The 13,953-nt window shown below is 42.9% G+C and overlaps 1 protein-coding gene across 4 annotated transcripts in view; it reads right to left on the bottom strand.

The window, feature by feature from the left end:
- The window catches only part of Sulf1 (sulfatase 1), a 198,089-nt gene that overhangs the window by 55,299 nt on the left and 128,837 nt on the right, over nucleotides 1–13,953 (bottom strand). For all 4 annotated transcript variants that reach the window (XM_045142997.1, XM_045142998.1, XM_045142996.1 and 1 more), the window contains 2 exons: nucleotides 5,810–5,961; nucleotides 3,009–3,178 (listed from right to left, as the gene is read on the bottom strand). In XM_045142997.1, coding sequence (XP_044998932.1) covers nucleotides 3,009–3,178; nucleotides 5,810–5,961 — 322 coding nt within the window. The remainder of the gene's footprint in view (nucleotides 1–3,008; nucleotides 3,179–5,809; nucleotides 5,962–13,953) is intronic.

Here is a 13,953-nt window from a genome sequence, read left to right as displayed (position 1 = left end):
ACACCAGATGGTTGTGCCAGGTTTTATGACCAGCTTATGTGGGTGACTTGGGAATTGAGCCCAGACCGGCAGCCTTTGCAAGCAAGTACCTTTAACGGCTGAATCATCTTCCCAGCCCTGTCTAGCCATTTTCCTTAAACTGTAGGTTGAACAAAATGAAATTATTCTTTTTGTGTTCATTCATACATTGGAAGTTGTATATGGCTTATCTTAATATACGGGATCAATTAGGAATGCACACTAATCAAGCCGGTTCTATGTCCATATGTGGGGACTTTTCTTTGGTTGCCTCTATATAGTTTTCTTCATGACATCATATTAAGGTGTCTGGCTTACTCCCATTTTAGAGATGGGCACACGGGAGGCTGAGAGGCTAGAACAATGCTCCTCGTCTTAGTGAGGACAACAGAGACAGGAAAGCAGGCTTTGCCACCACTTTGACTAGAACAGGGTTCTGCTGTGCAAAGACTTTGCTTTTTAGAATTAATTCAAGGTGCACGGCTGGTTTGCTAGAACTATGAATGAATAAATGAATTATCTGCATGTGGAAATGATGGAGTCAACTCCTGTTTTCTCATTACTCTAGTTCTGGATAAACTTACTGGATTTACCAATATTTTGCAACTGCTTTCATCTTAGGCTTTATTCCATTTTGCTTTATTTGTACCCCGATCTCCACTTCCTAGATCTCATCTTAGATTATCCCACGTGTGTGGGAGCCTTGTCTGTATCAGACTTTGTCCCTGAAAAGAACCACCCAGTGGCTATAGTATCGTTGGAATGCCTGTAGGTACATTTAGTTTCTTAGTTCCCTCAAAAGATGTGCTTCCCACCTCACCGCAAAGTCCTGCCATCCCATGATTGCCTGCTCTGTACTTATATCACCTCTGGTCTGACCGAAGGAATGGCTACTTAGATGCTTCCTCATCTTCCCCTTAAAGCATGGGTCCAGGCAAATTTACTCTACAAAGGATTAACTAGTAAATCTTGTAGGTTTTGCAGGTCATAAACCATGACTCCACTTGGCTGTTATATTTCAAGAGTAACTGTAGACAATGCATAAGGGAATGAGCATGACTGTGTTTCAAGCAAACTTTATCAACACCAGCTGGAATTGGACTGTGAGCCCTATTGTGCCAACGCCTGCCCTACCTAGCATGTAGATTCTGAAGTGTTACCCACAAGGTTTTCTTCAACCAAGCTCTGTGCTATGGGGGGACACAGGCAGCACTCAATGGAATTTTCAACTGTTGGAATGACAGATGCTTTCTTCAAAGCCCTGAGAACCTTGTGGACCCTCTCCACATGCAAGTATTGTCTACATATGTAACCCAGCCATCGGAACCCCTTGACCTGTAGCTGATCTTCCCAAAGGCTTAGGACCTTTCCTTGAAGCTTCAAAGACAGGCTGACTTCTGGCGAGCCATAAAGCATCATATTTTATCAGCTCCTTCTCTGCAAACTCAGAAACGCCTGTTAGGCTTAAGGTTGTAGAAGGTCACCTTAGGCTGGGACTGGGTTAAGGTGACAAAGAAACCTACATACACTGATTTTTCACTTAGAAGGAAAGGTAGGTTTCTGGGTGTTAAAGATACCTGAGAGACCTTTTCCTTCCACTGAATAAACTGAGCTAGAGCAGACAGCCACTTGTCAATGGGCATCACTCATGAATTAATCTACAGTTATATGAGAGGGGAAATCTTTAGAGGCCTGTGGATCTGCCCATAGAATTGGTTCCAAAACACAATGATTCATCTAGACCAGATCCCCAGCTGCTGGGGCAGTCTCTTTTATATATTCACCATGGTTCACATGATAAAATACTTGCATCCTTCAATTTTCTGGGCATGCTCAGTAGGTGACCTACCTGTGTTCTTATTTATCATTAGCTCCTGCCTTAGGTCAGCTCTAACCTCCTTTCCAAGTCCTAATTATGTGATGTGATACTGATGATGTATATGTCCCTGAGTAGGCATCATCAGACATAAAATTCTACAAAACTGCAAAATAAGAATATAAATACAACATTCTCCCACTATGTGCCATGACCAGCATTTACAGTGCCATCAGTAAGTGGTTACTTATTTCCATCAGGCTCTTTCTTTGCTGAGCCTTGTTCTACAAATTCGCTGTGGGTGGGAAGAGATGATATTGGAGCACAAGGAGTTCAAAAACCAATTTTGGAGGTTTGTGATAAAGGGAAAGGACTAAGCCCCCGAGCCCCAGCTTTTGAACAGACAAACTTCCAACAGACCCAGCACCAAGCAGCTTGGAGGGGAAGGCTGCAGGCACTCTGGTCCTAACACTCAGGAGAAACAGTGTGGACGGAGTGGACAACAAAATCATGCTCTTTGCTTCCAAGGCGATCCAGATTTGTCCAGGCTTGCCTAGCTAGGATTCTTGACTTACCACAGCTCTCTGCTCTCCTTCTCACCCCTCTGTGACTTCAGGGCCTCCCCTCCCCCTCCCCTCAAGAGGAAACATCAGGTTATTTTAAAGCCATGACCTGAGAGGGCCTCCCGGGCAAGCCACTCTGGCTGCCTTCTGCACAAGCCTAATTGCACATGTGCGGCAAAGATGCTTTTGAGTGCGTTCCCCAGGCTAACAAACCCACATTTGATAACAGGACCAAGAGGGACACACTGCTGCCTTGAGGAGTATACCGCTCCATCCCCTTACTGTTAGGAGATTGTTAAAGACACCAGAAGGAACCCTCAGCAGACACTGACCCCAGCTGCTCAAAGTGTATCTTCATTTAGTTACTGCTAGTCCTTGGGTATATCCTTCCTAATCACAGCCCCCCTGGTCACTGCTTCCTACTCAGACTCAGTGCCTGTGCCTGCTCTGTGTCCTGCAACTCGGTCATCACCCTGTTGTGGTGGAGCTGGCGTTTCAGCCTAGTGGGTCCACAGAATGGAGGGAAGTGTGATTAAGGGAAGGGGAGGATAGGCTGGGGAGCAGAGGCAAGGGCTGTGTTTGACAGGTACAGCCCAGAGGCCATTACTCACATGTGTTGGGAGGCATTGGGGTACAGTTTTGAGAACTGTGGGGCCGAGTCCTCAGGGCCGTGAGGCGCTGCGTGGCTGATCACCATCATAACGGGCCTATGGGGATACATTCTCTTAGACATTTTGAAGTAATTAATGCTCTCATTAGTGATTAAGTCTGTGAAGTAGTCCTGAAACATACATTTGACACAAAACAAAAATTACAAAAGGTGACATTCAAGATGACATTTGAACACTGCTTTTCTCAGAAGCAATCCACTAACACACAGGTAAAGTCTAAGGTACCAGACAGAGAGAATGGCACTTCCCAAGAAGCCAACCATCTCCAAGAAAGGAGAAAAACCAGTGGTCATTAATTTCTAGTGTCGCTGACTAAGGAACATGCAAAAATAAATGTACTTTAACTAATGCATAATTTAGTGATTAGGGAAGAAAAAAGGCCAGTCCTGTTTGCCTAAGATAGTGGTCAAACCTGGCGATACAAATAAAAGAACATATGAAACACCGGATACATATTTCATTTTCAGGTTTTGTTGATGTAATTCCTTGGCAAAAAAGTTAATTACTTCAAGGGCAGGAAACACCCACACCCACTTCAAATTCAAAGTGCAGAACACACACACACACACACACACACACACACACACACACACACACCAATGTGTAAAAATAAGAAAAGAGCATTTCTTCAAATTACCAGCTCACCTGTGGAAATAACACCACCATCACTAATCAAAGCCATGGCCAAATCTGGGAGCATAGGGACAAGCCATAACATTTTATCAAGTAATTTACTTGAAACACTTAAATATGGGGAGAACTTGATTTCCTGCCATTTATACTGTGTTAATTGCACAACTAAAGTAATACAGCTGCTGGAATTAGAGCTTGACTTGCTAATAAATGACTTGACCCACAGGCGGGGGTGGGGGGTGGGGTTGATGCAAGTGTGTAAGGGGGAGGGAGGAAATGGAATGGAAAGGAAAGAAAAGATGAAAACTTACACCACCTGCTTCCTCTAAGTGTGTACCATTGGCCTGGAGGCTCCGGGATAAACTTTAGTTAGAAAGTTCCAGGCAATGTTCATAATGTCAAAGACTTCCAGGCATGGCTAGTCACATGTTGTGGATTTAAGGACCAGAACAGCTGCAAAAGCAGTGCTAGAGGGGTTGAAATCTGTGTCACATGTCCTTGTTAGGATAAATCCACAGGCTGTCCCTGTTCCATGGCTGGGGGTGGCGAGTGGGTCTATTTCGTCTCTTTAAAGAGAAAGAGAGAGAGAGAGAGAGAGAGAGAGAGAGAGAGAGAGAGAGAGAGAGGAGATATACTTTCTGGACACAGTTGTCTTTGACACTTAATCAGCTGTGATAATGAGCAAGTTACGCTGATTTAGTGTTTGGAGAGAATCGTGATTACTTTGTTCTCCTTAGGACAACAGGGAACGGAAGGTTAATAGCTTGAACGAGGACCATGAAAAGCATCCCCACAGATATGAATGATAGCAGTGACAATTAGTGTACGTGGCCCGCATCATTTGCCTGCAACGATTGTGCCCACACCAGAGAGATGACCTAGGGCACAGGAGTGGTTGAACCACCCTAGGCTCATTTTTCTTCGTTTTTAACGATGAGGATATGCCTCAAATTTACCTCCAAAGTCCCTACCAGTTCTCAACACTGATAAGACTAGAAGCCCATGAGCAGTGTTGATGAATTCATTTGTATTCATTGTTTTCTGAAGGGTATGAGAGAGCTGGACTTACACCTTATCTCTCTCCCAAGTCACTTGTGAACAAATCAGGTCGAGAACAAAGACATAGCATGTCAGCAACATCACACCAAGTTCCCTCTTTCCCTTTCAACCAAGTGTCCCAGCCTATCATAGGTAGGGCTTGCTAGATGTCTCTGAATTATGGATTTGATGGGTAGGGCCCAAATAGCAAGGAATATTGTAGACAAATGATCAAATTAAATTCAGATAGTCTCTCCTTAATTCTCATGACCTCCACAAAAACCACAACTGTAAAAAATTTAAATTCATAATCATAGTACCTCTGCAACTTTTTCAAGATAGTGGTCCCACCGTGGCTATCCCCAGGTGGTCTTATATTCACAGTGCAGATTTAAGCTCTCCATCCACCTTCCTCACTTCTCTATGTGTTGGGATAACAGGCATGAGCCACTGTGCCTGGTTTACTTTTGTGAATTTTAAGTCAAATCCAGGATCAGTGTGTCAGAGAAACAGGGAACATGATAATCACAGTTTCTATTAGTTGATTTGGAAATCCAAAGGTGAGTAACATTAGTGGGCCACGGGCAGATGTCAGTGTCACACACGCTAAGCTCACTGTAATGTAGTTTCCTAACCTTTAGTGAACATACTTATCTGCTCTTATTTTTACATGAGAATCTGAAGTCACAGACAGAATAGACTTTCATCCCCCCTGGAAAGCAAAACAGTTCAAGATGAGCATTTGATTAGGTGGACAAGCCCTCCAGAGAGAAGAAAACACAAAAATTATCAGGAACCAGAGTAGAGGAGGGATGATTTTCTTGATGAAACTTTCATCAAAGGCTGATTGCCTGTCGTCCTAGTGAGGGAGAAAGAAACAAAACTCACTGTACAGAGGCAGTGGTCCTTGAGACGCTTTCTTGCCTGGAGTAGAAAATTACCTTAACGTTTCTCCTTCTAGCATTGTGAGAACACAGAAAGCCAGTCGTGGGGATAGTTTGACTCACTGAAAACGGCGTCTCCTCATTATGCATAAAAGGAAATTGGTGCAGTTCTACACTGAAAATTACCTTGGCATAATCAAATCCATGCTTTTCTTTGATGCCGTTGCGACAAACAGTGTAATTATAGAAACGAGAATTCTTGATTAATCCAAGCCATTCTCGCCACCCAGGAGGGATGTAGCTGCCATTATATTCATTGAGGTATTTTCCAAAAAAGGCTGCAATGGGAAGTACAGGATTATTTCCTTGCATGAAATGGTTAATCATCGACAAATACATTAAATATGAAATCGGGACTTGGAAAAATACATGACGAAAGGAAAATCTGTCAGGTCACAGCAAATTCAACATCAAATTCACATAATAACAGTACTCCCACTATTTGGCAAAGTGACATAGACACATTTTGCTCTTAAATAAATGTAAGAAGAACCAAGACACATGGATTATGGCTCAATAAAATCACTATAATGATAACAACACTCTGGGGAATCAACTTCTTACTATGCTCCTGAAACAAAGCCAGAATACATTATCTTTCTTTCTTTTTTGTTTTGTTTTATTTTGTTTTTCAAGGTGTATCACTCTAGCCCAGGCTGACCTGGAATTTACTATATAGTCTCAGGGTGGCCTTGAACTCACTGCAATCCTTCTACCTCTGCTTCCTGACACTAGAATAAAAGGCATGCTCCATCAAAAGAATAAGTTGACTAAATATCTGGGAAGTAGCCTGTGAAAGACTTGGGATGCTAAAGATGTGTGCTTTGTGAAGAAATTGAGTCTTTGAACTTGCTATTGAGTGTTGAATCATAAACCACTCCTGACATGGCTCATATTGATTTTCATATATCTAAGGGTACATATTTTTCCAATTAGGTCATCATGATAAATACCATTTTTAGGCACTGCCTGCTCCCCCGTCCACTGCCCCAGCTGTCCACTTCCTCCAGCTAGGCCCTCAGTACAAAAGGTTCCACTCCAAGCAGCTCTACCAGCCAAGGACCAAGCATTCAATCATGTGAAGCCCATGGGACACTCCCCCCGCTCCAAGGTAGGGTCTCACTGTAGCGCAGGCTGACCTGGAACTCACTCTATAGTCTCAGGGTGGCCCCGAGCTTATAGTGATCCTCCTACCTTGGCTTCCCAAATGCTGGGATTAAAGGTGTGTGCCACCACAGGTGGGTCCCTGTGGGATATTTGACCTTGCACATATTTTTTTGTTTTGTGTGTTTCTAACATGTATTTTGTGGACATTGTACATCTACCATGTATAAAAATTTCTGGTAACATGGCATTACCAGATTATTAACACTTCTGAAATGACAGGACACAAGTATATGTTCTATGAAGGCAACATTGCTCATCACGAAGACCTCTGGAAGGACTTCCCCTCTCTGGCTGCTGCATCTTAGCCAAGAGAGGCTGTTATGCAAGGAAGCCAACCAGTCCAGCCCCTGAGAGGAAGCATAGACAGATATGGAGACATATAGGTACATTTACACATACATACTTCAACATATGTACATGCAACTGCAAATTTCAAGTTTTGAGTCTTGTAAGGCTAAAGCCTTTGGTTTGGGAGAGACCATGTTCTGTAGTGAGCCAGGGATCTTCTTCAATCAAGCCATGTCACAGCTTCATTCAGCAGGTAATATTATGGTTGTTACTGTCATTGGTTTAGTGAGACAGGCTCTTAGTAAGTGACCCAGGCTGACAGCAAGCTTGCTTCCTGCCTCAGCCTCCCAAGTGCTCAGACTACTGGTGTGCAATGGCCCCCTGTGGCGTGAAGATGCCTCCACTTGTGAATGTGGCACGGGTCATTCTGAAAGGAGGAAAGTTTAAAAAGAGAAAAAAGAAAAAAACCAGATTGTAGCCTCTGTGACAAAACAGGTCTTAAAGCGCACATTTCTGACTCTTAACCTTATCCAATGAGCAACATCTCTATGTCGCTGGCCAATAGTCATCTAGCCTTTTGATAAATGACATGACGTGTCCATCAGGAGGTTTTACTTGCTCCTTAGAGCAACTGGGATCCACTGTTTACTCTCTTGATGTTCCTTCACTTCTCAGATACCCTATGCCTCTGACTGACATGACCCCTCTCTGGGGTCTTTGCTCTATGGCTTTCTGTGCCCCACTTGCTCCAGTGCTCCCCTTGCTGAGCAGCTGCCACGTGCTGTGGGCTCCCCTGGATGGCAACACTTGGTCCTTCTTCTTTAGGGGCTGGTCAGCCCCCGTGGGTGTTCAGCCGTCAAACAGCAAGCTGTCCCCAGGCAGGCTCTGTGGCGTTTCTCCATTCTAACTCTCACCAGCCTGTATTCCTCTGAAGACCAGCCGTGGTCACATCATCTCAGGTGACCCTCACTGCCTGCAGAGCTAACATTAACTGATAACTAATGAATTCATTCTGTAGACCGAGGGTCCGGGTAAAGTCCTAGGCTTGCCAGCTCTCCCCTTAGCTGGCACTCCGATTTCCACCTCTCTTCCATGGCTGGTGCCAGTCTCTCTGTTTGCTTAGCGGTTGCATCAAGGCCAGGGCAGCTGCCGGCTAGCTCATATGCTTGTCTTCCTCCTGCAGCCCTGTACTCTGCGGCTCTGGCGCACCTTTCTATATTCTCTCTGGTGGCATAGCCAAGTTCAAGAACAAGCCATCTTTCTTCTGAGACAAGGTCTTGTTATGTAGCCTAGGCTGGCTTCAAATGTGGGGTCCCCAGCTTCTCTTTCTCTAGCCCCCAAGTGTTGGAATCACATCGGTGTACTTCCATGCCCACCTCTGCCCCACGCCTGTGGCCCACTCCCCATTCCTACACAGTACAGGGATCCCCAAGGTTTTTTTTTTTCTTTCATTTTTCCTATTTTTGGTGTGTGTGTATGTGTTTGTGCATGTGAGTGCAGGCTCATGCACGGCTCAGTGTGCAAATGGAGCGCAGAGGCCTTCAGGTGTGAGTGAGTTCTCACCTTCCATCATGTTAGAGGCAAGTTCTCTCATTCACCACTATGAACATGGCAGGCTGATGGGCTTTGATGGATTCTGGGAAGCTGACCTCGAGTACCCACACTTGGGTGGCAAGTGCCTTATCCACCCAGCGAGCCATTTCCTAGCCCCGTCTTGTTTCTTAAGCTGAGGTTCATGGAGCCAGCATAGTCTAGGGGTTTTACAAGTTCTAGACCTTAAAATATTGGGTTTTCACTTTGGTTACACATTTTACAACCTGATTTGGTCTTCTAAAATATCTTCATGAGTTACATCTTTAGGTTCTCTGAGGTTAACATTTCTCCTTAGCTTTATTTTCGTTCAAAAAGTCTTCACTTGAGTGTGAGCAACACCACATTCTTCGTTTATGTGCTGGGTGAACGTTTTCTTGTCAGGTCTGTGAGTAAGTTAGCCAATCACATGGCCAAACCACATGTCTGCTGCAGGAGGAGCCTGCTCAGTGCCCAGGCAGGTTGGCAGGTGATCCACAGAATGCTAGATGTCTCTGGGTCTCTCTCAGGGCTTTCTTTGTGCAAGAGATTTCTTTTGTTTTTTTTTAATATTTTTAATTTTTATTTATTAGAGAGAGCGAGTGAGAATGGGCATGCTAGCACTTCCAGCCACTGCAAACGAACTCTAGACACACGTGCCCCCTTGTGCATCTGGCTAACGTGGGTCCTGGGGAATTGAACCTGGATCCTCTGGCTTTGCAGACAAGTGCCTTAACAGCTAAGCCATCTCTCCAGCCCTGTGCAAAAGAATTCTTGTCTTTAGACACCACTTGGGTTTTTCCCCCATATAGAACTATAAAAGATATTCCTTTCTGATAAAATGTAGTATGACTTAGAGTTACAGGTAACAGACCAGTACTACATACCCACCACCGCTGAGCTCTGGAGGGGGCTGTTCCAGGACTTGGGAACCCTGGCCACACAGGAGGCTTTACTGAAGAAGTGGAAGATTCAAGATGAATGCTGCTGCTCTCACTACCAGCCTGAGAACATCCTCTAAAAAAATGCTGGTAGACATCGAGGAGACTCAAAGCTCATCAAGCAGAAAGTCACAGGCTGTTAAGAGCTGAACACTAAAAAGACCTGTAACATACCCTGCAAGGCTCAGTGGACATTGTGGGAAAGAGAGTGGAAGGATGAAAGAGCCACAGAGTGGGAAGGTTTTCTCTGAAGCATTCTCCCACCCACAGAGACTGACTGGTACATTCATGACTCCACAGTGATTACGGATAACCCCACTGTGAATGGAGGCAGAGGAGAGGGCACATGAGAGTATAATCCCATGGGAATATGACTACTTTGCAATATGTTCATATATAAAAGGTCTCAATAAAAAAAATAAGGCCAGGCGTGGCAGTGCAAACCTGATCCCAGCACCAGGGAGGCAGAAATTAAGGAGGATTGCCATGAGTTCAAGGCCACCCTGAGACAACATAGTGAATTGCAGGTCAGCCTGGGCTAGAGCAAGACCCTATCTTGAAAAAAACAAAATATAAAAATAAATAAAACCCTGGGTCCAGGTTTCTCCTCTGGCCTCTCCCTCATCCTTGGCATTCACGCTGTTTCTCAAAGAGGTAAAGGGATATATATTATATGGAATGTGAACGTGAGAGCCAGCCTGCTCAGGCTCAAGCTCTGCCTCTTACTCGCTTGTCATCATTCTGCGGGATGGCTTTCCAGCTCTCCCTCCTCCATGGCCCCTGGAAAGCTGGGCTCGTGAGAAGGTGGAGAGCACTGGAAGGAGCAAACAGCTTAATCGACATGGGAAGCACTGAGCAGAGCACTCTCTAGCGCAATGGTAATCAGCATCTGCACTATCAATCACTGTCTTTCCTCCCTGTTCTGATGTTAAACATCTCAGTTGTGCTCTAGAATTCTGCAGTATTAATTTTTTTTTCTTGGTCCCTTGAATGGACTTATTTTGTGGAAACGAAATTCTTCCCCCCGTTTGGTTTCCATTTTCCTCCTCGATTCGTTTTTAAATTTTTTCTGTTACTTTTAGTGATTTGGTCCCTCCTGGGACAGCCATGCCCAGTCCTGCCTTCCCTCTGGTCACTGTTTCACTTTTTAGGCCACTTTGTACTGTTTCTACCCATTGCCATGGTTATTGTCCTTTGCCTTAATCTTCCCTTGTAAATGACTCCTTCAAGTCTCCTAATAGTGCTTGTTACTGTCTTCAGAAGTCCCTCCAGGTTTTTTGGTGTCTTTGTGTTAATGGAGTGTGAAAAATGTACTCAGAACTCCAGATGTGCCCTTGCCCATTACCCTCATACCCAGAGCGAGCAGCCCCCCCCCCCCCCCCCCCCCCGTGTGTGTGCCTGACGACGCGGCATCCTGCTCCGACAGCTGCAGCTCGCTCCGCCCCTCTGGTTGTCTCGTCTCATGACCTTGAGACTCATTTGTAGTCACCCCTGGCCTCTCTGGACATTACATTTCTTGGCAGAACTCTGCGATTGATTACTGGGCTTCTAATTATTTTCCTCAACGTGTCTTAAATCTCTTTCTAACTCCCTCAAATGAACGTTTTTACTGGCCCACACTGGCACCACATCCATGGGTAGGTTATGAACAGTTGGAAGTATCTCTGTCCTTTGGCCAAAGTCAGCAAACATGATCGGAACACGCCACTACCTGGCCTTTGGTAGACCTTTGGTATCGTTCTCTTCTTTTGGACATGGAAACACTTCCCTTCACAGCTGTTTAGGAAAGTGGTAGGTGAGAAGAAAGACTGGGTTAGACTTGCTGGCTGGGAGATGCACCACTTCTGACTGTTACATAATCCTTAGAAAGATTTATACTCACAGTTTGAAGCAAAGGTATTTCTTCTTAAGTAGGTTATAGGAATGTGATGCTCAGAGAAATTGAATCCTACTTAATACAGTGAATTATGAATGAAGTGTCCTTTTACTGAGTGTAACTGACAAAACTAAGTAAGCAGGAAGTCATCATAACTAGAAATAGACATCACTTTTAACCAAGATAAAATTGATTTATGTCAGTTTGTATACATGTGTTTGGTTTGACCAAATAGCATGTGATTTAGTGAACACAGCTCTCCTATTTGGAATCTTGTCATGTCCTAGGGTCCAGTGTGGTTCCGCAGAACATGCTGTGATTCAGTAAATGTGTGTTATGTTTCATATTTATGTACCTAGCAAAAAACTTGTAACATCAAAATTCATGTAAATATTAGCTTGTCTTAACCTAGTGCACTCTAAATCTAAATAAATCCCATATTAGAAAATAAATATACTTGCTCAAAGTAAAATATATAAATTTTAGGTTAGAAAGACATGAAATTAGACAATAGATATATTATAAAAGTAATTATAAAAATTACAACAAAGCCAGAAATGGTATCACATTCCTGTAGCCCTGGCTACGAAGTTAGCTGAGGCTGGAAGATTGAGCCTTAGAGTTCAGGACCAGTCTGGACAACATAGTGAGTTACTGTCTCAAAACATTTTTTTTTTTAATTGAAGATCTCAAGTAAATATTATCCCTTCTTTTATTTTATATAGTAGACTTAGCAAATACTGTGACAAAAATTCGACCCATGTGTGATTTTATACATATTTTATACTTGGAAAATAAATAATAATTATAGTGAGTATAGTGTTACAATACAATTTTGGGTAGGAAAGTAAACTTAGTAATGACTTTAAGACAGTGTCTGCATTATATAGAATGGAAAACTAGTCTGTATCCTCCAAACAAATTAAGGGCAGTATAGCCATGACCACAACTCGTTCAGCCTTACTTTTATATTTTTTATCCGCCCTTACATTCATTGCTGCCTCTCACCTGTGAATGACTATTTTTTAACTTTAGAATTTTATGCTGTTTTATATTAACATCTATCCCCTTATAAGAAAATTAAATTAATAAGTTTTAGGCAGAACACTCATTTTTTATGATAGATAATCCATGGCATTCCTACTTCACTTGTCAGAACAAAGTTCAATAGACATTTTACTGTATTTTTTTCCCTTTCTTGAACATTTAAGCTCTTGTAGACTCACATTTTCCATGAGTAAAGCTATAAAAATTTAGGCTACAACAGTCCAAAAATATGCCTAAATTGTGAAAAGAGGAAAATCATATCATACAAGGGTAAATATAATATTGGGTCAATTCATTTCATTTAAATCCATGTATTCTGGATGCCTCCCAAAACAAGCTCTAAGTAATTTGTCTTCTCTGAGTTGTTCTTCATAAAACTTATGGCTGCTTTGTGCTTTCCTCTAGGTGGGTATTTATGTGTCATATATATTTCACTTTCCCTCATTATTTTCTTAGGTCTACAGCTAAATATTCTAAATAATATGCTCATAATTAGGAAAGCAATAAAAACTTTATATATTGGATTTCTCACACTGGTTTAGTGTCTCATAAATAATTGTGTTGGTTTAATATCTATTTACTCATTCTCTATATTTCATACCATGCCTGTCATTCTGAGGTGCTTATTTGGATATTTTTCAGTCAGTCACTGTTCATGGTTAAATCAATAATTATTGTCACAATGACATCTTTACTTCCTAATTCTCTGAGGTACTTCAATTTTTCAGATCAAAGATAATTTAAATTGTACAGATTTCTATCACTACTATTTTAGTGCTTCAAGCTTTATTCATCTTTTAATGTTATTTATTTATTTACTTGTAGGAGGAAAGAGAGAAGCAGAGGCAGAAAGAGTGAACCTGGCCTTGCCAGGGTCTCTACCCACTGCAGATGAACTGCAAATGCATGCACCACTTTGTGTATCTGGCTTTATGTGGGTACTGAGCAATCAACCCTGAGCCTGCAGGTTTTGCAAGCCTTAAACAGTGAGTGGTCAATTCAGGCCCATGGTCCAAGTTTTAATCTTTCTGGTATACTAGCAAGTAAACAAAACATCATTTATTGTTGTGATGTTGGAGACCAACCCCAGGAATTCGTGTATGCCAGGTAAATAAATGCTTTCCCACTGGCCTACATCACAGCCTCCAACTGTATTTTCCCGAGTACATATTATCCTTTTCCTACCCTTAAATGTTTGGAAGAGACCTTGCTTGCTTCCCTTTAAGAACTGCTTCTATGCTAGAGGACCACTTAGTATGAATTCAGTTATTACCTATGTGTCTCAACCTCTGGGAAGAAGGCTGGCTTTAGAATCAGACTGAGTTAGTCTGCTGCCTCTTACAAAAAATGGCAGGAGAATCAGGCTTGCTGGATTGCACCCA

Source organism: Jaculus jaculus, chromosome 2, assembly GCF_020740685.1.
Source record: "Jaculus jaculus isolate mJacJac1 chromosome 2, mJacJac1.mat.Y.cur, whole genome shotgun sequence".
In the NCBI taxonomy this organism is placed as follows: Eukaryota; Metazoa; Chordata; class Mammalia; order Rodentia; family Dipodidae; genus Jaculus; species Jaculus jaculus.
The sequence above is the reverse complement of the archived record's forward strand: the minus strand, read 5'-3'. Positions and strand labels throughout refer to the sequence as shown.